Genomic DNA, 24,921 nt, shown 5'->3' with positions numbered 1-24,921 from the left:
CTACACAAATTTGTCTCTCTGCATCATTAAAATAGCAAACCTTGCACTCAATGAGAAAGAGAAATGAGAGTGTGTGGTGCCAAGGTTAAGTAGCCTATCCTATAATAGTGTTGCTGTGTGCATGTTGTGTGTGACTGTCTTGAAACAGACGTGTGGGGTCGAGGTTGCATAGCTGGCCCCAGGGCTCCCCGACAGCGCAATGCACCCGGCAAATGGCCCTTAGCCTTGCTAGCGCCGCTAGCCCTACGATCCATCATACCATATGTTCTCAATGGGGAAGCTAACGCTAATGACTGATGAGTGGATGGGAAGGGGGCACATAAAGGAAGGGAGGGGAGAGAGGAGGAAAAGTTAGAAGAAAACGTGGTAAGAGAATAAAAAGGAAGAGCAAGAGACCAGAGGATGAAGCAGAAGAGTTTAGGGAAACGAGTTGAGTAAAACAAGATGACAGAGTTGGAGAGGAGATGAGAAATAAGAGAAGATGGAGAGGAAGAAGAGGTAGGGAGCATATGCACTCCTTGGGAGGCCTCCTCAAATGAAGGATGACCATATAGCCTGCTCAGCTGGAAGAGATAACAGAGGATCCAGTGGAGGAGAAGAAAAGAAAGATGAGACAAAATGGGCAATAGCATGATGAGGTGGAATATAATAATATATGTTAAATTACAAAGGATTACTCAGAAGAAAGTTAACACTTAACAACTTTCCAAAAGACTCTTACTGACAATGAATAAAAACTACAGGTTGGGGGTAAATTTAAAAAAAAATTAACTCTTTTCTATTAATTTTTTTAATCAGCAATTTATATATTTCTGCGTAACTAGAGCTTTTGTGTGTGAGTGTGTGCATGGATAGGCTAACAGAGTACTATAGGCCAGCCCATATGGGGCCATTGTTTATGTGTGATGAATAGAGTCCACGTGTTTTTCTCTGGCACTCAACACTCAAGCAAACCCTGCCGAGAGCACCCTGTTGACTCTGTGTGTGTGTATGGGGGGCGCCTGAAAAACGTCTAAATGTGTAAAAGTGTGTGCGTATGAGAGAGAATGAGTGTGTATTTCTCCTGCTGTGTGCTTGGCAGTGCCCTCAACGGTGCCATCCTGAGTGTGTTTCATCATCATCTGCCATGACAAAGATGTCTAATGGCACACACATTTACACACACCAACACACAGACACACGCGCACAGTCCCATCTGTGCCATGGTATCCGGGTGCTTTGGGACACTGCGGGAGAGAAAGAAAGGGAAACGACCCTACGTTCCTGCACCATGTGTCTACCTCTCAACCTTTTTCTTCTGCTCAACTCTCCTGTCGCTTTTTCCCTAGGTAGACGTTAAGTCATAACCACCAACTTCACTTTGACAAAATCCTTCTTACACCACAGCAACTAGTTTTCTTTTAAAAGGGCCTTTACTTTGTCTCCAGACAAAATTTGATAAGACGACAACTCATCAGGCTGTCAGACTTAAACAACCGTGTCTTCAACACTGGGAAAAAAAACACTCAAACAACAGCTAATGCTAGCTTACATTTTGACCCGTGTGTTTCTTTACTCACCTGGAGCATATTTATGCACTGCACCCCTCTCAGCATCACCACAGCACACCAGTGTTTTATCCACGATTTGGCCTCCACAGCACTGGACCCCATAGCCATCATGAAGGGTCCCACTACAGCAGAGCTGGCCGCCTGTCACTGAGTAAGGAACCCCCCCACAGCAGCTGTCACCCAGCCCCACAGAGACCCGGCCCTGCGAGTGGTCAGGACAGCAGTATTCATCTACAAAGACAAGGACAAATGAAGTAAACACTTGAGCAACACGAAGAAGAGCAAACCCCATGAAAGCAGAACACAATAGATTTGAGGTTAGTGGAAACACACTACATAAAGTAATTTGGAACTCACTGGTTTTCACATGGACATAATATCCTCCACAGCACTGATGGTCAGGAAGAGATGGGACTAGTTTGCCATTGCAGCAGACTGGGTTGGAGGAGTTATTCAAACTCAAATAGCTGTCCTCACAGCAGTGATGATGTGGCTTCTTTGTGTAAATTACTCCACTGCAGCAAACCTGTTTAATACGCAATTGAAAAAAACATATAAGATGATGTGTAAATAAAATCAACTCAAACAAATACTTAAAGTTGGGATTATTGACTGTGGCACTGCAAGTCAACTAGGAGGCCATTAAAACTTTTTGGCGGGGGATATTTATTTTAGGATGATTGTGATGAAATATTCATGCCAAAATTAACATTTTCAGGGTTTCTCCAAATACGCCATGACTTTAAAAAAACTTTTTCAACATATAACATCTGTAACTTTATGAATTCTAGACTGACTAAACGGTACAGTGGTGCTTTTTGGAAGCTCAATCCTGATTGGGAGCTCATGGTGCACAGGTTAGCAGGTTCTATTATTATATTCACATAATCAAGTCAGAAACTCCACGTTTTCCATCACTCCTTGTTTATATTTGCCAAAAAAACCCCACTGACATTTTGTTTTTCTTACTTGGGACTCGGGACTACATTAAGGAAATAACTTATGTGGTTCTATTAAACAAGGACGAATAGAGTATGTATATCCATACTCCTTTATGTTGCTCACATGACTAGCTGTGCAGAGAGGCATCTGTCAGCCTGTGTGTGTGTGTGTGTGTTGTGTACACATTTGTAAAATAAAGCCCTTCTCTTTAAGCACATATGTTGCATGTGCTAAATCTCAGCATATTCTCTTGCAGTACATAAGCAGGTGTACTTGTAAATATGTTGTTGATACTGTTTCTGCCCCTGGGTAATGTGGGGAGAAATGTATAGCAGGCATTCACTGTGCCAACTTGGCTGGCATTCAATGACATAAGGATAGAAGTCAATGCAGATGACAAGTTAATCTGTTTAGAGAAATTAATCACTGAGAGGTTGATTCTGAATCCCTTATAAAAGTGGGTGTATGGAAAAGGAAGTGTTCGCACTTCCCTATTGGTCTCTGTGGTGACGACCATACTATCCTGAGGGATTATGCATTCTCCCCTTCAGATCAGCAGCCAAGACCCTGGACATCTATCTCCTTTTGCACATTGTTGTTGTACAGCAAATTTTTTAATGTTTACTCACGGCAACTTCTAGTTAAAAGAGACTAAAGTACTGAAGTGGAAAGGGCAGGGGAGAGACGAAAAAAGATGAAAAAAATGAACACTGAGAAAAAAAACCCCAAAACAAATGTCAATGTATCCATGAATAAAACTGTTTTAACCTGACCTTCTTCAAAACATAGTTGGAAAAAAGAATAGATATTTTTATGAGTAGAAAATGATGGCAGCATAATCACCTGTATGTCTGGATGGAAGCAGGACGTGCTGCACACACCATGACTTGCCGGACACTGCAGGTAGGAACATCTAAACCTTAAACCACCTGTGCCATTTAACTCCTCCCCCACGGCGGATGTGATCCCTGTTGACCCACCAGCACATGATCTGAGGGTACGTCTTAAAACCTCAAAGCCCAGCATGATCCCACTGGGTCTGCCTGGATGGGACCAATCTAATCTCACCACCCTGACAGAGAGAGAAGGGGGGCAACCAGAACAAAATGAAAGCGATAGGCAGGGGTATGCTCTCCTTCACACTCCTTTCACACAATTGTACCCACACAGTCACACATAAACTTTGAAACATACACACGCGTTCATGCATGGTTAATGCCTGACAAAGTTGAGTTACGTGTCGGGGTGTGTGTATCTTTATACACTTCACACTATTGATTTCCCCCCCTTTTTTAATCTCTTGACATCTGGCAGAGGAAAGACCTTTTTAGCAACATACAGAGTTATAACTTGCTCAGTTTCCTAGAAGAAAAATAAGCCACAAATCAGCATTTTTCTGCAAGTGCAAGATTTGCAACAATGTGGTTTGCATCACACATGAGAAACAAACATTTCATATGCCATTAACTGGCTGCAAATAAAACGTCAATGATCTAAACAAATTTCATAATGAGAAAAATGTAGTAGATTATTTTTATTTTAAGGTAGAATTGAGAGACTAATCGCAATCTTTAAAGTTTGTCAACTAAATCTAGTTTTACAATACAAAATTGCAATGTTTTTTTTAATTTTTCAAAGAAAGTTAAACAAAGCAGGAACTCCAGCAACACTTGAGGGAAGATGAACAACTTTAATAATTGACCAACGCGTTTCGGCTTGTGACCTTCATCAGGGTCATGGCATGATGAGCCGAAACGTGTTGGTCAATTATTAAAGTTGTTCATCTTCCCTCAAGTGTTGCTGGAGTTCCTGCTTTGTAGATTCTTTCATCCTCTCCATGCACCTTGGAAGCAGGTGAAGTTGTGCCAGAAAATTTTTGCTGTCAAAGAAAGTTAAAGAAAAAAAAAATTACTATCATGAAAAAATGGCTGTACATTTGTAAATTACCTGGGACTTATCACTTGGGCATGTGGTGTTGCCAAGTCAGCAGGCAGGTCCTCCACAGTAGTAGTTCTGGTAACCTTGCTCCGGACGCATGCATACACTGTGCACACCTCCACCTAAAAAGCACATCAACAGAAAAACATGATGCGTATGTTTACAGTAAATGTCTCTCTTTGCATATTTGCACTTGTTTGTATGAGTACCTGTATGTTGTAGACAGTAAAAGGCAGTAGGTCCCCCAGCAGGTATGACCCTGAGCTGTTGTCTACATTGCCATGAAGGCGATCATTAACATAGATGTTGTAACCAGTGACTGCACCATTGGGTCGAAGAGGAGGGATCCAGAGGACACGTGCTGTGCTGCTGTTTACTGGAACCACCTCTGGGGCAGACATCCCCTCTGGCTCTGTGAGGTACACATAATGATTGACTCCATTTATGAAAACAAACTGATTTCAGATCATGAAAACTGTAAACATGACACAAGACATGTCATCGTGAAACCATGTTTGATAAAATTATAGCAATTTTGGCAACACGTGTAAATTTTTACATACCACCTGTTATAAAAATAGATGAACAGAGCTGTAAAAGAGTATATCAGTGCTAAGCTTTCACAACACAACTCATTTGATGATTGCTTGTAAAGGGTTTGTATTTATTTATTTATTTTTACAAAAAACACCATTAAAATTGTAAAAAATTAAAATTCTAAAAATTCTAGTCAGTGACATAAATGGTAAAATTGTGTGTTCCTCATGGTGAACATTTTAAAATGCATGTTAATTAGGAGCATTGTATGAATATCATATTTGCTTTCATACAACTCTAGAAGTCTTTGTGTGTCTGTGTGTAAGAGAGAGAAAAGAGAGAAGCAGAGAGTATCCATATATCCATACATGACAGGGAACTGTGACTGTGTTTTAGAGGCAGGGTGACCACCTGTGTGTCTGCATGTGTGCAGTATTGCGTAGATAATGCTGTGTAGCAGTAAATGAAATGTAGAGCAGTGGGCTGGGTTTAGATAAGTGCATTGGCTGCAAATGAATTGGGTTAACTTGTCTTAGCTGAATGCATTTTCTCTAAGAACAATAGATTCAATACGATCACCTCACTCACTCAGAATAACTGCCTCTTTCCGTGTTCTGTTATTATAGTTTCTCTTCTTTATTGGCTCTTCCATGTAATTCCCTTAATTCCTTTCCGTAATTCATTTAGCTGACTTTTTTTAAAAATTCTCTTCTAGCAAATGTAAAACTCCTACTGCATGGTGATTAATAAAGGACGGTAAACTAGAGTATAAGAAATGGGTTTCAGAGAGTGTGGGACAAAAGAGAGGAGTGAATTACGCAGAAAGAAGAGTATCTATGGAAGAATTAATCACAGAAGCAGTGAGCAAAATTCAAAATCAAAGAGAGAAACACCAGAGTGTGAGAGGAAAATAAAAAAGAAGGAAAAGGAATTCGATAAGAGAAACGGGTTGTGTGTCAGAGGGGTGATCATATAGACTCCATTTATTATTCTAAGTAAAAATTCACCCAGCTACGAGACGTTATCCCAATTCATTTGCTGCCAAAGCACTTACCTAAGCCCAAACTGCAGCTCTACATTTCATTTACTGCAGGATGGTATTATCAACGCAATACTGAACACAGGCGCTCTTTCACTCATACACACACAGACAAGCATGCACTTTTCTTGCCAATTAGTTCTGATGTTAGCATTGCCCTATAGACTGCAGGCGGTGTTAAGATGGTTGGTAGGGCTGAGCTGCATTAGTTAAAATATATCAGACCTCCTTGGTGTGTCTGTGTGTGTGTGAGCTTGCACTCTTATGGCTGTAAAATAATGAAATTACCTCCGGAGCCCCCTCAGTTAAACGAGCCATGCTTTGCCTTTAGCACCTAATGATTTTCTAATGTTTTTAATGCACTTTTTATTATACTACTCAGATTAGAGCGAAAGAAAGAGGCTCCTGACATATGATTATAGTGAGAAAGGAAGAGATGTGTGAGAAAGGAAAAAGAAATGGAAAGATTTTCAAAGAGGGAAGTGAAGATGGAAATAAAACTACAGACAGTAGTAAGTGGCCTCTGACATATGATTACACAGAGTGATTTGAAAGATAACTCTTGAATGCTAAGAGACTGGGCTGAAAGTTGAAGAGGAAATGGAGAGAAAAGTAGGGATGACAGTTGGATAGCCTGAACAATTCATGGTTAAAAGTATTAAAAGCTGACCCTGATTGAAAAGGGAAATACCAGTAGATCCAAGAACTGATATAATCATATTCCACTTAATACCCTCTCTCAAAGCTCCAGATTTTATATCCTGATAAGGAGTGCCAGTTGTTCATTTTACAAATATTAACAGATTATGCAGACAGCTAAAGCTCCGGGAACAGATGATGCAGTATTAGAGTTGTATTGTAATGATGTCAATCAATGTTCTGGTGGTTATGGTTTTCCATAATGTACGGCAACAGCCGTTAATCAAAGCACCTGTTTAACAAACTCCAATGTGAAGAAAAGTGAACTTTGTAGCTGCTTCATCAGCCGCTGTTCGTTTTACACAGTGAAAATCTACAGTAAAGCAACAGAAGTAGAGCTACAATAAAACATGCCAATGAAGTGTTAACTTAGTCTGACACATGTTTAAATTAGGCTGCTTTCTGACAGCAGGTCAATGCAATAGAAAGTGAGACCACTTTCGATTCCATTGACCTACAACACCTGCAATAAACAGGGGTGAGTCTATAGGGAGGCATGAGGTGTACTACACAATGTTTATTTCAAAGCTTTCATAACATTATTTTTCAGATCAGATTTAAAGTAATAAATGATATATAATAAAAGAAAATAATATATAATATTATATTAATGGAACTCTATTAACATTTTAAAATATAAATATAAAAGATTTTTTTCCATCCTGGGAAATATTTGTTATATTTACAGAACGAAATGGGCCAGTAAAGCTCTAAGCCACTGAGTTGGGGCTTTTAGGTTGGACACTGAATTATTATAAACTGAAAATTTATAATTAACTTCTAAACCATTATAACGTCTGTTTTCAGGGGCATAAAATTCTGCATCAAAGTACAGGACAATCTTCAGCTGATATACTCGCTTTTCTTCATTGCAGCCACCACACACTCTTTTAAAGGCTTAAACACACACATAAACACACACCCGATCTATGTCCTGCAGCAGACACAACACTGTCAGAACTATTTTTTGCCTCCACTTAATGTAAGAACGTTTTCCACAAAGACAGAGTACAGGCAATTTTATTTTATGCCTTAGTTTAGGTTCCATGTCTAACGTATATTATTTGATAATAACACATTTATGATCATTTATTTATTTATTTTTTAAATAAAATTTTAATATGTCATGTAAATATCGATGTCGTATGTAGTTACATTATTAAAATACTGTAATGTCTAAAATAGAAACCAATGAGCAGTTTATTTTGACAGATGTGTTTTTTCCTTTTTTCAATATTTGTTATTGCTCATTAGAAGGTAAAAGTATTTCTTATCTGATTACTCGATGGAATAACCAATAGAATACTTGATTACTAAAATAATAGATAACTGCAGCTCTACTATTGTGTAAACCATGATCCAAAAACTAAAAAAAAAAAGTAACAGAGCTGAATTACTGAACATGAATAAACTAATTTGAATCGTGCTGCTTTACATTCTGATGTATTGTTTATGTGATCCTATTGTCCCACATTGGGTTTTTAACTGCATCAACAGGTAATATGTTTGTGTGTCTCTTACCGTAAATGTTGGTATTTGGTATAAATTAAAAATTAAATGTATTTAATTTTGGCAAATCATTGTTACTTCTACCTGACTTTTCACTTTGTTCTTGTGAATTGTAAACTGTTAATTGTATTGCAAAGCACAGTAATTCAAACTCTTTTTTGTTAGTGGTAGAACAAAGCTTGTGTTTATATAGCATGTGTGCAATTTTTGTGTGTTTGTTTGCTTATGGTGCAAACAAGCAATTCACAACACCTTAAATCTGCCTCACACACTTTGTATTGATTTCATGCCTGACTACATGATGTGTTTAACATCTCCTGTGAAGCACAATGTCGGAGAGAAATCCATGTTAACCCAGGCACAACACTTAAGTGTGCTGAATTGAAGCAATGTACAGTCATGTGAAAAGAAAAGTTTTTTCTCCACAGTCCTCTGAGAATCTAAGTACACCTTTACTGCTTCCATAGGAATTAAGGGAGGATGTAGCTGTTAGGTGCTGCTAATCAAAAGTGCTTAATTAATTGATCATCAGCAAGTGTGATCACGTCTATAAACGGAGACGTTTTGGCAGCTTGCTGGTGTGGAGTATTCAGATACGTAACACAATACCACAGTCCTCTCAAGAGTGGAAGCCTCCACAAAGTCATCCCAAGATCACACAACACTCCAAGAAACTCCAAAAAATCCAAGAGCTACATCTCAGACCCTTTCCTCAGTTAGCATTTCAATAAGGAGAGATCACTTGGAAGAAATGATCTATAGAGATAAAGAAATTAATGTATTTGTCGATTAGAAATCAGGGCAGAACAGATTTAGGACAGGACCCCCCAGAGTCTAGATGCTGGTGGTGGTGAAGATGAAGACTGAGGCTTGAATAAAGCTCTGGCTGAGATGTCTGAGGTGGAGATGGGGAGAAGGTGGGTTACATGAAAAACAATCTGAAAGGGAGAATGACAGAGAGCACAGATTTAACCCATGCAAAGCAGAGCTGATTGGCTCAAAGAAGGCAGGCGAGACAATGATTGGACTAGAATAATGATGTCCATGTTGAGACTGACACCATGGGCAAGTGGTTGACATGTAAACAGAAAAGTACCCAGTAAAGCTGCCAGATGAGTGATTACAGATCTTCCTTGTTGAACATGCATATAAGCTTCATGCTAATTATTGAAGTTCATGAGAGTTCAATTAGAAAAAGACTGAAGAAATATTGCTTGCTTGTCAGATTGCCACAAAAGAACCTCTGAAAATTCCTCCACAGCCATGTGAGAAACTGGTCATACCAAAAATGATTAGTTCAACTCATTGCTGCTAAAAACTGATCTTTAACCTGAATCAATTTCTCACAAGAATGCAGAAAGTCCTAAGAAACTGTACATGACCCAATTCAGGTTTCTCCATGGCTCAAAAGCAGACAATCACAACCTCAGAAGAACACGTGCTGAATGAAAAAACAAAACAGAAATATTGTTTGCCAAAGATGATAGTAAAATATACACATACTTCCATCTGCTGTGGTGACATTAACCACTCCCTTAGATGTATTATAAGCTCCGTTGGACACTTGTAATGACACAAGATATGTGGTACTGGGCCAGAGGTCACTTATCACTGCAGAGGTGATCTCAGGGGTGAAAGTTAAGATCAGACTTGGCTCTGGAGACTCCACTGTGAGAAAGAAATATTCCACTTCTCCCTGTAGGTCTTGTAAAGCTAAAATAGATATCAAGAGAAATGGAAAAGAGTGATAGGTCAGTGAAAGTAAAAAAATACTTTCAGTCTCTGGTGTCACTTTCTTTTAAACAGACAGGACAGCACAGACATACAATAAAAGCATGACCCTGTGCAAGGCGCTGTGAGTTTCAACACCTCTCCTGAACAGTGTGTAAAAGAAGAAGGTTAATCTTACATGGTTGTGTCCAGGTGACCTGTATAGCAGTGTGATTGATAGTAGAGGCAGACAGAGATGGAGGGTGGAGGGGAACCCCAGCCATGGTCACTGCTGTAACGATCTCTCCTGACGTGTTTCCCACATCATTATGAACCTCTAACTGGTACTGGAAACGGGTGAATCTGTAGAGACGCAGCATCACTCTTTGTAGTGCAAACATTAGTTTAAACTGGAAATCAACCACATACTGGTGGAATAAAGTAAAATATGTTTATCTGATAGTTGTGCTAAAATAGTAACTTGTATTTCTTCTTGCATCACATGAAAAAGTCCTGCCAAATGAAAAGTGCTGACACACTCAAAAGTTTGTCAGTTTACTCCTTGAATAAAGCACAGTGGAGACATAAACCCAGAGCTGTTTAGCAAGCACGGTGGAAAAAAAAGTGCTTCCACCAAGTGCCAAACTGAGATTAGGGGACGCTGTGTGAAAAACAATTTAATTCTTTGGGATATTTGCTTAATGTATCTTTGAGCGGTATTAAAAGATCGGCATCAGCAGCAGCTCGCCGATCGGCTCTGCACACACGGTTTGCTGCAGCGCTGCCGTTTGCTCTAGAGCTCATTTCAGTAATCTCACCTGCTTAGGCCTTTATCTTGGTAGAACAATTTGGTGCCGGAGTAAACATGGAGCCAGCGATGGAGATCTTCGGAGGGGGGTGGAGACTGGGCTGTTAATGTGGGAACTGTGGTGATGGCCAGGGGCTGGTGGGTTTTACGTCTGAGCAACTTGTATCTGAAAGGGAAATTTGAATAAAAGAAAACACACACACACACACACACGGTTGGATATTTAGGAATCCATTAACTCCAACATTAACTAATTTGAGCATAAAGACACCTACTGTACCCTCCGTACACACAAACCTGCCCATGGATGCTTGCAGACACACACACACACACACTTAAACGCACATTTTCAACTGGTTCTTATCCTTATCACTCATTCCCTCCTCTTCTACTCTTCTTTCACTGCATCTCATTCCTCCCTCTCTACACCCCTCCATCCGTTGTTTTTTTTTTCTGCGGGGTTTGTGTTTTCCTCTCCCTACAGTGATGCTAATTTCTGCTGTAATCAGAAGAGAAGGGCTTAATGCCGCCTTTTAACCAACCCACTTAGACAAACACACAGAGCTGAGCAGAGCAGAACAGAGAGACAGGCTCATGCATTTTAATCACCCACTAGGAAAATGGACCTTTATTCTAGGCCTAATCGCCGACAGACTAGAACAGGACAGAACAAAATGAACCAGAATGTGCATTAGGACTGAGAAAACACTGATTAAAAAATGCAGAACACTTAGCTCATTACCAGGACACTCATGTTAGCAGCTTGTTAACGTGTTCCTATCTTCTTGTTTGCTTAAGTTTTTCAGCAGCAATTGAACATCACCAGAATGTGTCTCTCATTATCGACATGCTGATTTTAGTTCTTATAGTCTGGTTTCCAACTTTGGGATAAAGCTACCTAATGAATAAAAACACAGAGGTAAGTCAGATTATGTAAAGTTAATGGTGGTTACACAGATTTGGGTCCTTTTATCAGGTTCACATAATTAATGATGTACTGATGTTTCTGTACAGGGCAATTTAAAGAATTTCCCTTTTTTACTTTCTGTTCACTTAGTTACATTCCTATGGATTATACGACTGATCCATAGCATAAATGCTGGTTAAATGTTCATGTTTTTCTATTAAGTACTTTGAAACAGAAGATAACAGCAAAAAGGTCCTGGGTTTAATCCAAAGGCTATCTGGGGTCTTTTTGTGTGGGGTTAGCACGTCTCTTTCTGCCTGCATGGGTTTCCTCTGGGTACTCTGGCTTCCACCCACAGTTCAAACACACACATGTTAGGTTTAACAATGACTATAAATTGACTGTTGGTTTGATTGTGAATGTGAAAGGTTGTCTGTCGCCCTGCAACAGAGTAGCAACCATCCCTGCCCTCTGATAGCTCCAGCCGTCTGTGACCTTAAACTGACAGTATTTTAATGGATGTAATTGGTTTGTATTGCTTCAAAGCAGCTACTATATTGCTCAGGTGGAGTGGCTCTTAGTTTATATGTGTTTTGAAGCAGAAGGGGTATCCAAAACAAAAAATCATAACTTAATTTAATAGTAAAAGCAACAGTTCTTTAATATGTTTAAAACGACTATTATACTTCTGCTGCTACCTGTAATGCTTTTCTATAAAAACTTTATGACGACTTAGAAGACTATTTAGGTGCAATGTCTCAGCTTGTCAATGTTGGTGACAATGACATTTTACACTTTTTTTTCTGTTTCATATCATTTCATATAGGAATGGGTCAGTTGACATAAACCTAACCTGATGTTGATGTAGAACAGCACCTCACATGTCCACGTGCCACATTTATACGTATATATTTGTGTGCTGGATATTACCGTGTAAGCAAATGTGGACTTAAAGTGATATAAGACATACATACATTTTTACTTTGCCATCACTGGTTAAAAAAGGGGGCAAAAAAGAGATATGGATGTTACCTTATATTAGGTCCATTGGGCCTGCTCGGTGGTTCCCATGAAATGGCGAGGAAAGATTCACTGACTGCTACTACTGACAGCGGTGAAAGCCCTTCAGGTCTTGTGGGTAATGTGGTAGCTTGAGTTGGCAGGCTTTCTGTGCATCCCCCAATACGTCCCCCACCCTTAGAGCATGCTAACACAGTGATACTGTAATTTGTATATGGAACAAGGTCAGTTACAGTGGCGTTAAGCTCAGAAGTATTGCTAGCGTTGAATGTGATACGGGGTTCTGGGAGGCGGATCTCATAGCTGTGAATTTCTCCATTAGGAATAAGAGGGGGTGACCATGTGACCTGCAACAAAAAAAATGGTATATGATATAAGCATTGTGTTTCTCATGGTATATTCAGATACAATTGAACAGTGCTGAGAAAATTTGTTTAATCCTTTCCAACTGCCCTGCTGTCCTAACTGACTGGGCATTTAAATGTTCTTGATAGGAAGAAAAAAAAAGCTTTTAGATGGATGAACTACAGGAAGTCATGATGTAGCGTGTGTGTTTATTTATGTGTTCTTGCAGCGTGTGCTCGTGCAAAGATGAAGACAGAGTGCGAATGAATGCATGTGTCTTCAGGTGTGACACTAGTCACCTGCATAAGTGAGAAAACAGTATTTAGGTGGTCACTCTGTCTCTGTGTGTGTGCATTGAACTGTCATGTGGGTAAAGATAACCTGACTTTGACTTGAGCAGAAGATGCCTTTCATCACATTTAAAACAGGGCACACAGAGACGCGCGCACATGCACAAACACCATGCTAAAATAATGAAAGCAGCTGGTAATGGAATTGCTGCATGCAAAAACAAAAGCCTGCTGCTGTTGAGCACTGCATCTGATTTGGAAACAGTTCAGTCTGTCAGCATTTCAGGGTGAGGAAGAAGGTAACTGGCACACACACAAATGGTAATACACACACATTTACTTACAAACACACTCACGTAATACGAAATTACAGCTTTCTTTACGATGATATTTTGTTGACGCATTCACGTATAAACACACACACACTGTAAACACATACACACTTGCGAATTTATGAACTGTACAATCTAAAACACGTACATATACGAACTGTCATGTACAATAACTGATCAGTTCAGAGCTGGCTGAGACTTATGAGTTTTGGTGATTAAGTGGTCACTGTTGATGAGAGTATTATGAATGAATGTCAAGCATAATTATTTCTCATGCAACCTTGATATTCATTTAACAAGTGACACTGTGAGGTTATACAGGACACACACAACGCACTCCTAGTAACACACCCACTAACACAGAAAGACACCTACCAATACACACAACTTAAAACACGTACACACAACCACATATGGGCAGGGTCATTTTGAGTTAGGTAGCTCATTTCCCAAAGTGCGTGTTGGGTGTGCTTTGTGGTGGAAGTCATTTACAGATTGAATAGCTTGATGTAATCTGGAGATGGTGAAGACAGCAGAGACCCCGAGCTGACACAGAGCAATAGGGCTAAGGCCAGTACAGAATGTGTGTGTATATGTGTGTGCGTGCGTTTGTATATGTATTTTTGTATATTTAAATGGGAGAGAGACCTATGATACAGTTGGATTTGAGAGAGAATAATGTCTAATATTATAGTGTATCTTTTTTCAGTCCTTCTTTTGTAGATTTTGTAGCTCCTGACCACAGAATCACAACTTAAAACAAACACGTTCAAAAAAAAAAAGAAAATCAAATTTAATAAAACATAACCAGGATACTGATTAAGAAAAACTTTATGTGTTATGGTTTACAGTAGCCTCTTCTCCATGTAGCAGATTGAAATGTAGAAAGCAATTGAAAAAAAATTAATGAAAAAAGAATCAAGATGCTCAGAATCCTTTTTTTAGTTTTCAAGGTCAATTGGTAACCAGGAAGCCCCATGTCTGTCTGTCCAATTAGCAACAACCAGGAAGGAACGCTTTCCTTCTTGCACCTGTGACCCCTAAAGCTGTGCTGCTGCATAGATGACAGGGGTGGTTCTGAAATGATGACAGGCATTAGCATTTTTCTCCAGTTAGCATTAGTGTAGGTCTGTGAGTGCATGGGTGTGTGCGTCTGTCTGTATTGGCATGCATGCCATATTGTTTCAGTGGCTTTCATGGATAGGCCTTGATGTGAGATTAGCCAGTGGTGGAATTTAACTCCAGTCCCTCCTTCAAAATGGCCGACAGGAAGGAAGCAGCCTCAGACAGGGTCAGAGCCCCTCCCATTTCTGAAGGGGACCTTGAGTTGAATGTTTTTCTTTCTCATTAAATCCGAAAAGGGAAAGACGGAAGAACCAGCGTGACATTGCTTTGTCTTTTCCACGCTGTCAAACATAGGGTAACTGAAGAGATTCTCAATGACGCTGACTATTTCTTTGAAACATAAACACTATAAATTCTAAAAGCACATTCTATGATTCTGACACCTTCTATCAGCTGAATGTATTAAGAGATATTGTAATTCAGGATCAGTAACACCATGCCTGATTTGGATAATAACTGTGTGCTGCGGGCCATATTTCAGAGCTCCTGTCCTCTCATAACAGAGCCACAGGATTTTGGTGAAACTCTGAGGAGCCAGTTTAAAAAAAAGTTGCCCTTACTTGAAGTGTTGCTGGTCCCAAGACCTTAATCCTTGGTGGACTGAGGCCAGCGGGTCGAGAAGGTCTGGTGGTAATACTGACCCAGGGCCCTGTAACAACAAACATTTTTTGTGCAATTTAAAAGCTGCAGTACTAGTCCCTTCTTGGGCAGACTGAATTTACTTTTACTCAAGCTTGTTATCAAAACCTTACCTGTGGTGTTGCCCGCTTGATTATGGAGTACAAGTCGATACTGGTAAGTAGTCCAGGGACTGAGAGCTGATGAAGAGTCCAGGAAAGAAAGAGGGGAAGGATCAGGCAGAAGATGACCCACTATGGAGACTTGTTTGGTCCCAGCAACTCTGCGCTCAATCACCCACCTAGAGCCAGAGCAAGATACATTTGAAAAATAATGCATTTTGTATTTTTGCAAAGAGTTTATAAGTGTTTCAGAGTTTATGTCATTTTGTCTTACCGTTCTAATGGTCCATTACTCCGCTCTGCTGTACCCCACGACAAGAGGACAGAGGTGGGTGTATCTGAGTAAAGATGAGGAGCAGGAACCCCTTCAGGCGGAGCTGGGAGGGTGCGAATATGCTGAGACCTCTCAGACACTGAACAACCTGCATTAGTGCACGCTTCCACCTTGACATTGGAAAGCACATTTTAAAACATCATAACGTGTTATAACTACAAGGTTATCAGTGTAAGACCAAGAATTTTAATCTGTAAATCTGGCACTTTTAACTGCTAAGCTAGCATACTTATTATATGTAAAACACCATAAAGCAGTTTATTAACTAAAATGTAGTACCTGGACGCTGTAGGCTTGGTAGGGAAGTAGACTGAGGAAGGTGTAATTGGTGGTATTCCCTAGAACAGTGACTGAAAGAGGTGTTGATCTTGAAGCTGCACTAGAAGGGGCACTATGGAATGGACCATCTTCTATAAAATGTTCAGTATTAAAGTTTACTGCACTATACTGTGGTGTTGACACCGAGAGGCTGGCAGATACACTGGTGATATCAGGTTCAGTGGGGTGGAATGAGAAGGTACTGGTGCCTTCGCTCACATCAACAACATGAGTGGATTCATTCTGGTTATCTGCAATGCCAGGTTTCAAGATGGCGATGTGGCTCGAGTCTTGGTGGGTGGTTAGACTGGATGATGGTCTGGGGTTATGACCTGAGTTTAGATATGCACCCTTCGTACTGGGAAGAAGACTTGGGTTAGGAGTCCACCTGATGCTCGAGAATGAAGTGGGTTTATAGTGTAAAGAAGTGACAGAGCTGGGGTAAAGATAAAGGGTATAATTTGTGATAATTCCATTTGGTTGTGTGGGAGGAACCCAGGTAATTGATACACTACGAGGTTGAAGCCCTGATACAGTTGGGGTGTCTACTGGTCCTGGACCTGCAGAAAGAGGAAAATAATGATAATAAGAGATGGAGTGGAAAAGAAAAGACAAGAAACCTTTTAAAAGACTGTAAAAAAGCAAGGAGGGGGGATTTCAAAAGAATTATTTGACTAGTAACATCAAGAATGACATCAGAAGGACAAAGAGTGATTTTGCCATCCCTATCCAAGGGATTAACATGAAAATTCTCTTTCTCTCTCAATTTCCTCCCAAGAGCAAACTAAGGTTGTATTTATAGATTTTGTGGTACTTATGATTGAATAAATTTGATTCTGCATCTTTCAGTAGTGAGATATTTAGGCTAGACTGGACTGCAAGGAACATTCTAGCTTAACAATGAGCAATAAATGTTGTAAAAAGATAAATTGGATTAATTATACTGACCATCATGGATGAAGCAATAGAATCTTAGAACGGCAAGGGGTAAAGACTTGAGCAACTTTTACACAGACTGCTTTGTAATGATCAAACAACTGGGTTCTAGCATTTCTGAAATGACAAAACTTGCAGGGGAATCCCCTACCTATCTATCTATCCATCCATCTATGCATCTATCCATCCATCCATCCAATTAAGAAAATCTTGCAGTATTCACCAAACATAAGGTCAGGAGAACCAAACTGAGTGATAGAGACAGGACAGGACAGGAAATTTATGTCCACTGTCATTCTCATTAAGTGTGAGTGCCACCAAGAACCCAAATCATCATATTCAAAATATCCAGGTAGATGTTCACATCAGTAGACTAATGGCAAACACGGATCACATCACATGAACCTATACAAGACGTACAGAAGACTATTCAGAGTGACACTTTATGGTAGCTCATTTGAAGGAAATGCCCCCTCCCCCCTCCTTACTGGGCATTTATATCCCACTGTACTGCCCTATAATGGACACACAAAGGTGCATGTCCATATACATAGACATGTCCTTCTTAACGCACACACTCACATGCCCACACCCACTGCGATGCAGTATACCAGTAATGGTGCTGTGTGAAGGGCAAGCAGATCAAGGTGACTGAGCGGACTGAGGGAGCGTGCTGCGTCGCTAAGTGCTACCGCTAACCGCTAACGGCTTTCCCAGATGGCGGTGTGTATGTTTGTGTGTAAGGGAGAGACAGAGAGGGAGAGTGAATGAAGATGAGAGGCTAAGAGTATGCAGGCATGACTGTATGAGAGATAAAGTGTGCAAGCATGTATATGTGTATGTCAGCATGCATGTAGTCATGTAGATAACAGCTGTATAAGTACAGTATGTGCACACTAACTGAGAGGCCTTGCTTCCCACAGAGTTAAATGCAAGCTAACATCTAGTAACTGGACTGGGATGTCCTGTTTCTTACTAAAGTTCAAAAGATTTTAAATGTCTTTTAGGAAAATCTTAAAGTTGACCAATTATGATTTTAGTGCGCTTATTATTCAGGTAAACGTATGCACAAATACTATCTGTGAGGCAAAAGCTCACACATCAGACTGCTCTAAAGTCTTGCTTTTGGACTGTTTTTTTCTACTCTTGGCTCTGTATGATGCCAGTGAAAGGGGATATCCTTAACACGGCCATATCCAACATATAGCTGTAGGTGTTAGTCAGCAGCCCCACCCACCTGCTGTTCAAACCTCCCGTCTGTGAGAAGGAGCCTATTGAAAGTAGACTCCTGGAACTAAAACATCTTGTTTCAGACAGTGGATAAACTGAAGGTCTGTACCATGGCCCGGCGTAAGATAAATAAGGATGATTTTGAACTTTTAATCACTCAAAGCTACTCCACGAATAAAGATATGGGAAGTAAGATTAGAGATACCCTCTACCACGTTTCATACCTTGCTTGCATTTGACTTCATCTTTGTTTCTCGTGTATTAAATAGTCTGACACTAATCTCTTTTGTACATGAACAAATCAAGTACTATTTAGCATTACATTTTGACTTTCTGGTTGCTACTATTACAAGGTGTAGGAAGCAGGTGGAGCGTTTTCAGGAGTTCAACAATTTCTTAAAATTTTTTGATAGTGAATTTGGACCTTGTGAGTTTCACAACTTCGCAATATCATTACACACGAAATTTTATAATGCATATTACGGATTTACTTGTTAGTTATTAACAACTATAGTGCTATCTCACCTGCTCATTGCTTAGTTTTGTTTCCGCTCACACTACCTCATGTTTTGGAATGACAATAAATGACGTGAATCTTGATTCTTGAACACACACAAACAAGTTAGACAAAGGCCCATCACAAGTAAAAACATAGCTGCACTGAGATGGCAAATCTCTCCCTCTCTCTCTCTCTCTCTCTCTCACACACACACACACACACACACACATACACACACACATATTCTATCGCCCACACAAATAAACAACAGTATAAAAACAGTGATGTAAAGCTTGGCTGATTTTTACAGATCACAAATGCTCCCTCCCTCAGTCTGTGTCCCGTTTCCTTCTTCTCTCTTCCTTTCACTGACCGTTCTCCCTCCCTCTCCCTCTTCCCTACCACTGCTCCCATTTTCTCTTCATTCTCGACCCCCCACTCATGCCTTGTGTCTAGGTCTCTCTCTTTTTCTCTTGCTTCTTCTCTCTCTCTGGTCCCCCTGCTAAATAAACAATGCAGGAAGTTGACCTTTTGGGTTAACAGGTTTTTATGCTAGCTCTACTCAGCACTCACACTGATTCAATTACCACCAAAGGTCCAGTGAACCCCACGAATAACCAAGAGCCCGTCTCTCTGTCTGCCTATGCGTATGCATGTGTGCCTTGCTGCATGCTTGCATTGTCTTTGCGGAGGGTTGGGATGTAAACCTACCTGTTTGTCGAATGTCTAATTAGACAATCTGTATCTTTCTGTCTTTTTAAATATAATGTTGCCCTCTTTTTTTATCCTTAAGATGTCTGTTTAAAAAACTGACACTTAAAAACATGGACTGAATATGCACTGAAAGGTAAACAAATAGAAATTCCTAAATTGCAAATAATCTCGCCACAAAACACAATCCAGTCACCTTGATTCAATCCCTATCAACTAACCAAAATAACCCCTGTTGTTACCCCCATTCCTCCCTCAATCCCTCTCTCCTCCCCTCCTCCATACCACCCTTTTCCCTCTAAGTGTTGAGTGTTATTTAGGCTTTACTGGCGCGTGTAAAATTCTGCAATTTGAAGGGCTGTTAAGTTTTTCAATTGAAATTTTCATTTAAGATGCATGTGATGCTTTTTTCCATTTTATTTTTTCTTTTTTACTGACGCTTTACAGCTCTCTGGACAGAAAGGGAACGAGCGTTGAGGGAATGCATACTTGCCTCTCTGGTTCCCTGACTCCTTATCCTTCATTCTCTCTCCCTCTCACCCTTCTGTCTTTCCATCTCTCATCCTACCCTTCCTCTAATCTCTTCATTCCCTATGCCCCCCCTCCCCCCTCTCATACCTTTCTCCACACCTCCCACTATCACTCCTCCTCTCTCCAGTAAAACACAGTAGCAGAAGGCTAAAACAGGAGTGCAGGGCCGCCAAGCCTTAAATCACATTTATAAGGATTTGGTTAGCATAGTAATAACACAATCAACTGACAAGGGCTTGGAGAAAGGGAGGGAGTGAGGGAGGAGGGTGTGTGTATGCATGTCTACTTGTGGGTGTGTAGGTGATATGCTGCTTCTTGTGTATGTATGTGTGTTTCTGTGCAGCTAACGGTCAGTCCATGTATATTTAAGTGTGTACATTTGTGTGTATCCATGTGAAGAGATGAGGAAGGGTATTATTTTTAGTCTTGCGCAGGGTCCCATGCATGCTTGTGTTTGTGTGTGTGTGTGTTTGGGGGCATGTGTGTATGTGGGTGACTGGGCTTTTGAAGGTGAATCGAGGCTCCTAGGAGTCATAATGAGGACAAACGCTGAGCTTTACTGTTATCAAGATGCTTACGACATGGTGTCAAAACGTGACAAGAAATAAAGCATGAATTTTTTCATTGCATTTGATATCTTTACTTTTTCCACAGATTATTTAATGTCATTTCTGCCTTAGAATTCAATGAAGAGGCTAAGAGAAGTAGGATAATACATGACCAAGGTCACAAGCTTGATCTGTACTCATAACATCACTAGTATATGAGATGTGCATTAGCCTTTAAGTAACTAAAAGCATCATGATACTTTTAACTTATCAATCATTTGTGATTTTCCACATTTTTTCAGATCCTGGGAGTGATTAATTTATTTCAAGTAACCTTCTAGTATATCCTCATAATTCATACAGAGAGTAGGCAAACTGAAAAGCAACATTTGGCTTTTCAAACTGTAAAGTGAAACTATGTTATTCAAATCGGTGAGAAATCATTCAGTATAGAAATTCTGTTACATAAGCATTCCCACTGTTTGTGACACCATATGTAAAAGAAAGCCAATCAAAAAGCTTATCTAAATACAAGTTCAGGTGGTGAACATGTATTTATTCATTGGTTATCTCTTGATATGTAAAATTTAAAGCAGGATTGTGCTAACATTGTTTCAGAATTTCTTGGAAATGCAAACTGACCAAAATACAGGAGAATTAAGGTAGGATAATATTTTATTAATGTAGCCGCTCAATAATTAAGTAACATGATTTTTTGCTTTCTGTCATTTACCCTAACCTTACTCCTGTTGTGGTTCCTGCTTTACACTTCTTATTTCACTTTTTGATCACACTTACTTTAAAAAAACCCTGTTTTTTTTAAAAACCTCTATTGTTGTTTAACGTTTTCGTTCACACATGTGCACTTTTCATTTCTAAGACTACTTGGTCAAGATCGTTTTATTCAAATGGCTCTTTAGTCATACTCTCACAATAACACACTCACACACAGACACCCACACACACATACACACACTCTTAGATCACTTAGCTGGTGTGAACATGGGAGTAGACAGAGGAAAGGGAGCTGTCCAACACAGCTAGAGTTTATGTTCACAGGAGCCGTCTGTCTGTTCTGCAGCAGCAGGAATTCATAGGGACCAAATTACATTAAAAAGATAGATATAAAACTTTAATGGAATGATAAAAAGGAAAGGAGGAAGCACGAGTCTCTCTCTCTTTCTCTGTTCTATCATTAGCCTTCTCTTTTCTTCACTCTTCCCCTCAGTTACTCATTTTACCTTTTTCTCTTTCTATTTTTCTCTCTTTACTTTTTCACCCCTTTTTTATGCTATTTTTTCCTTGATCACCCTCAATAAGTGAAACAATTCTGTAAGAAATGTAAAAAAAAGAGAAAGAAGGAGAAAGGAAAAGGAATTACAACAGAAGAAGAAAAAGACAGAAAAAACCCCAGAAATTTAGAAGTAAGAGAAAGAAGTAACAGTATATAAATGTGGATAAAGTGAGATCATATCCATAGTGTTAAAAATGGTTCATGTCGACGCACGCTATATTATATACAGTGTTCTGCCAAAGTGAAAAACTTACAAGGTTACAGCTCACACTTGCACATAGAGATCAGGTTAGAAGGATCTCCTTCAAAAGGATAAACCCAAAGGACCACTCTATAAAGAATGACTGAGTGTGTTAAGATCAAATGTACAGTATATGTCACTTGAGCGACTCTGTGAATGTGTGTGTGACTTTCAGTGAATGTATATATGTCTGTCGCTGTGTTCAGATGTGAGATTTATGTCAGAATGAACGCTGCGTGTATGAATTCCACAAATGCAGGACAACAAATATAAAATTCAAACTATTAGCCTTACTATACGTTACATCACCAAATGAAATGCAAAAGGTTGTCATTTATTCTTGTATGAGAGAGAGACGAGATTAAGCAGAGAATGTAGCCCCTCTTTTCTTTCCCTGCTAGGATGATAAGAAGATGGTTTACGGTGACAAATTACACATCAGTGTAAGGGAAATCCAATCTGCCTGAATGTGGCTTGCTCCCATCATAGGTTTAAATCCCTTTTTTATTAAGAACTTTTACACCTATTCTGTATTCATTATTATGGTAAAACAATTTTAATGAATATTTTAAAAATGTACATTTTTACATTTAAAGGATGCAGAATTGAAAATTCATGTCAAATGTGACATTTATTGATTAATAATTACTTAAATCCAATATGACACCAAAAGTCGTGAACAGGAATGAATGCTTATAAATGGCTGGTATCATTAGTGCAAAGAGATTGCTCCATTACATACATGCTTATTGTCAAAATGAATACACAAATCTGTATGATCTTTGTGGCAACTGGGTGCAGTTTAAGTAGCATCCCAAAGCCTTGTGTTGCATCCTGCATGAAGCGTCGTAACTGAGCATCAGGAGGTCTGTTATCGATGAGAAGGCCAAGGACTTATGCATGTGCATGACACATACGTTCTCAGCGTGAGACAGAGCGACACTAAGAATGTTTTCATTCTTGCATTAATAGTCAGACACAAACAGAAACACAAGTGCAACAAAAACAAGTGTAACAAAAGCCCTGTGTGTGTTTGTGTGTGTGTGTGTGTGTGTGTGTGAGTGCATGTGAGTGTGTGTTTGCTAGAGGGAATTCAATTCTGCATAGCAATGAGAAAAGCGCAAGGCCATAATTTAATGCATCCTAAATGTCTGCAGTTGTGTGTGTATGAATAGGTGTGTGCGTGCATGGTATGTCATGGTATATGTGTAACTGCACTTGTCTTCGTGTCACTACGTATGTATACGTACACTACACATACATGTTTTGTACACATTTGTGTTTGTGTGCGTATCAATGTATGCAAATCTCACCTGCTTAATGATAATGTATGTGATAATAGCGTGGTACTAATTAATTTATAACTTTGCACTGAGGAGGCTGTTCCAGTGGCTAATATGATTCTATTACAGCAATTAGCCCACAATGACACTGGCTAGGTCACTCACACACAGACACACACCTTACAGTATGTGAAACTCCCCATGTCTGTGTGTTTCACCCAGCGCTGTTTAAACCCGTGTTTTCACCACCTTCTGCAGCTTTAGTTGTTCTCTCTCCCTCTCATTTCACACCTCCACTGAAAAAACATTTATACTTTTACAAAATAAACCTTGGAGGGAGTTGCAAAAAAGAAAACTAAGCAGAAGCCACATGTTTATTGTCTAATGAGTCTATTGCTTAGATTATCTCCTAATGATCTGTCAGACTCCTTGAGTTTAACTTTAACACAGCAAAACAGGTGGACCGCAGAAGCCTATAACTGCCAACCACTTCCCAGTCAGTCGCACAACTTGGAAGGACTTGACACAAGAAACACCTTGAAATACAACAAAACAATACCAGAAACCAGTACCAATAGGTAACCTACAAAAAAGCAGTACAGCAGTTTCACTGACCCGTAAAGAAATTATTACCGTTTTCATGGTTATTTATTGGAAACATTTATTTATTTTTTTTAATTATATTTGCATAGTTTATGCGCATTGAAACTGTCTGTGCAAATCTATGTAAAATGTTTTGGGCACTAGTGTGTGTGAGTATGTCCACTTACTGTCCTCTGCAGTGCGAAGGGTTGTCCAGAGGCTTGCCGTCTTCCCGTGTGTATGCGAGACCACCACTCTAAACAGGTAAGGCGTGTATGGTGATAAGCCCTCTAAGTAATAGGAAAAGGTGTCTGTTGCATTTTCCAAAAGCCTAGAAGTGGATGGACACAAGCATAAATTCATTCATGGACATGCATTTGGGTCTGTGATGTGCTCTGTTACCTGGTGGTCACAGAGTGACAGCAGATTTAAATATGCTGATCTTGCACTTTGCATGCTCTTGTGTTTTAGTGGACACAAATCCGATGTTACAAAACTTCATTTTCAGATTTTCTGATGAAGAAACCAATCTGGAAAATTTCCTGAATTACTAGCAAAATTGTACTGTTGCAGGAGTTACCATTTTTTAAATAAAAACATCTGCAACACCATACTTTCTACCTTAGACCAAATGTTACTCTTTAATGCTTGATCAGAGAGATTCAGCACCGGACAGCTTCTTACGTTCCTTAGGTTAATCATGTCAACATTGTATGTAGTTATTAAATCCCTTTTAGCGTACATGCAAGGCCAGAGAGATGTGCATGTGAGAGGTGAAAAAAAAAAGGATCTGAACAGTCACAAAGTATGTAATTCATACTTCAGTGGGAAAAGTTACCGGTGTCAAAGCAAAAGGTTTCTGAAAAAAACAATTTTGTTATACTTAAAAAAATGGTTTGTTTCTTAAATAGATTCCAAAGTGT

At 39.6% G+C, this 24,921-nt stretch overlaps 1 protein-coding gene across 1 annotated transcript in view; it reads right to left on the bottom strand.

The window, feature by feature from the left end:
• Nucleotides 1–24,921, bottom strand: part of ush2a (Usher syndrome 2A (autosomal recessive, mild)) — a 217,576-nt gene that overhangs the window by 68,061 nt on the left and 124,594 nt on the right. Inside the window, exons 49-62 of the mRNA XM_087834076.1 lie at nucleotides 24,187–24,329; nucleotides 16,105–16,703; nucleotides 15,766–15,935; nucleotides 15,504–15,670; nucleotides 15,312–15,400; nucleotides 12,672–13,006; nucleotides 10,743–10,898; nucleotides 10,124–10,287; nucleotides 9,718–9,927; nucleotides 4,640–4,842; nucleotides 4,440–4,552; nucleotides 3,336–3,564; nucleotides 1,908–2,076; nucleotides 1,560–1,781 (exon numbers count right to left, since the gene is read on the bottom strand). Of these exons, the coding sequence (XP_087690202.1) occupies nucleotides 1,560–1,781; nucleotides 1,908–2,076; nucleotides 3,336–3,564; nucleotides 4,440–4,552; nucleotides 4,640–4,842; nucleotides 9,718–9,927; nucleotides 10,124–10,287; nucleotides 10,743–10,898; nucleotides 12,672–13,006; nucleotides 15,312–15,400; nucleotides 15,504–15,670; nucleotides 15,766–15,935; nucleotides 16,105–16,703; nucleotides 24,187–24,329 (2,969 nt within the window). The remainder of the gene's footprint in view (nucleotides 1–1,559; nucleotides 1,782–1,907; nucleotides 2,077–3,335; nucleotides 3,565–4,439; nucleotides 4,553–4,639; nucleotides 4,843–9,717; nucleotides 9,928–10,123; nucleotides 10,288–10,742; nucleotides 10,899–12,671; nucleotides 13,007–15,311; nucleotides 15,401–15,503; nucleotides 15,671–15,765; nucleotides 15,936–16,104; nucleotides 16,704–24,186; nucleotides 24,330–24,921) is intronic.

This window comes from Neolamprologus brichardi, chromosome 1 (genome assembly GCF_056152115.1).
Source record: "Neolamprologus brichardi isolate AB-2024 chromosome 1, ASM5615211v1, whole genome shotgun sequence".
In the NCBI taxonomy this organism is placed as follows: domain Eukaryota; kingdom Metazoa; phylum Chordata; class Actinopteri; order Cichliformes; family Cichlidae; genus Neolamprologus; species Neolamprologus brichardi.
Note: the sequence above shows the minus strand (reverse complement) of the source record. Positions and strands in the feature narration are given on the sequence as shown.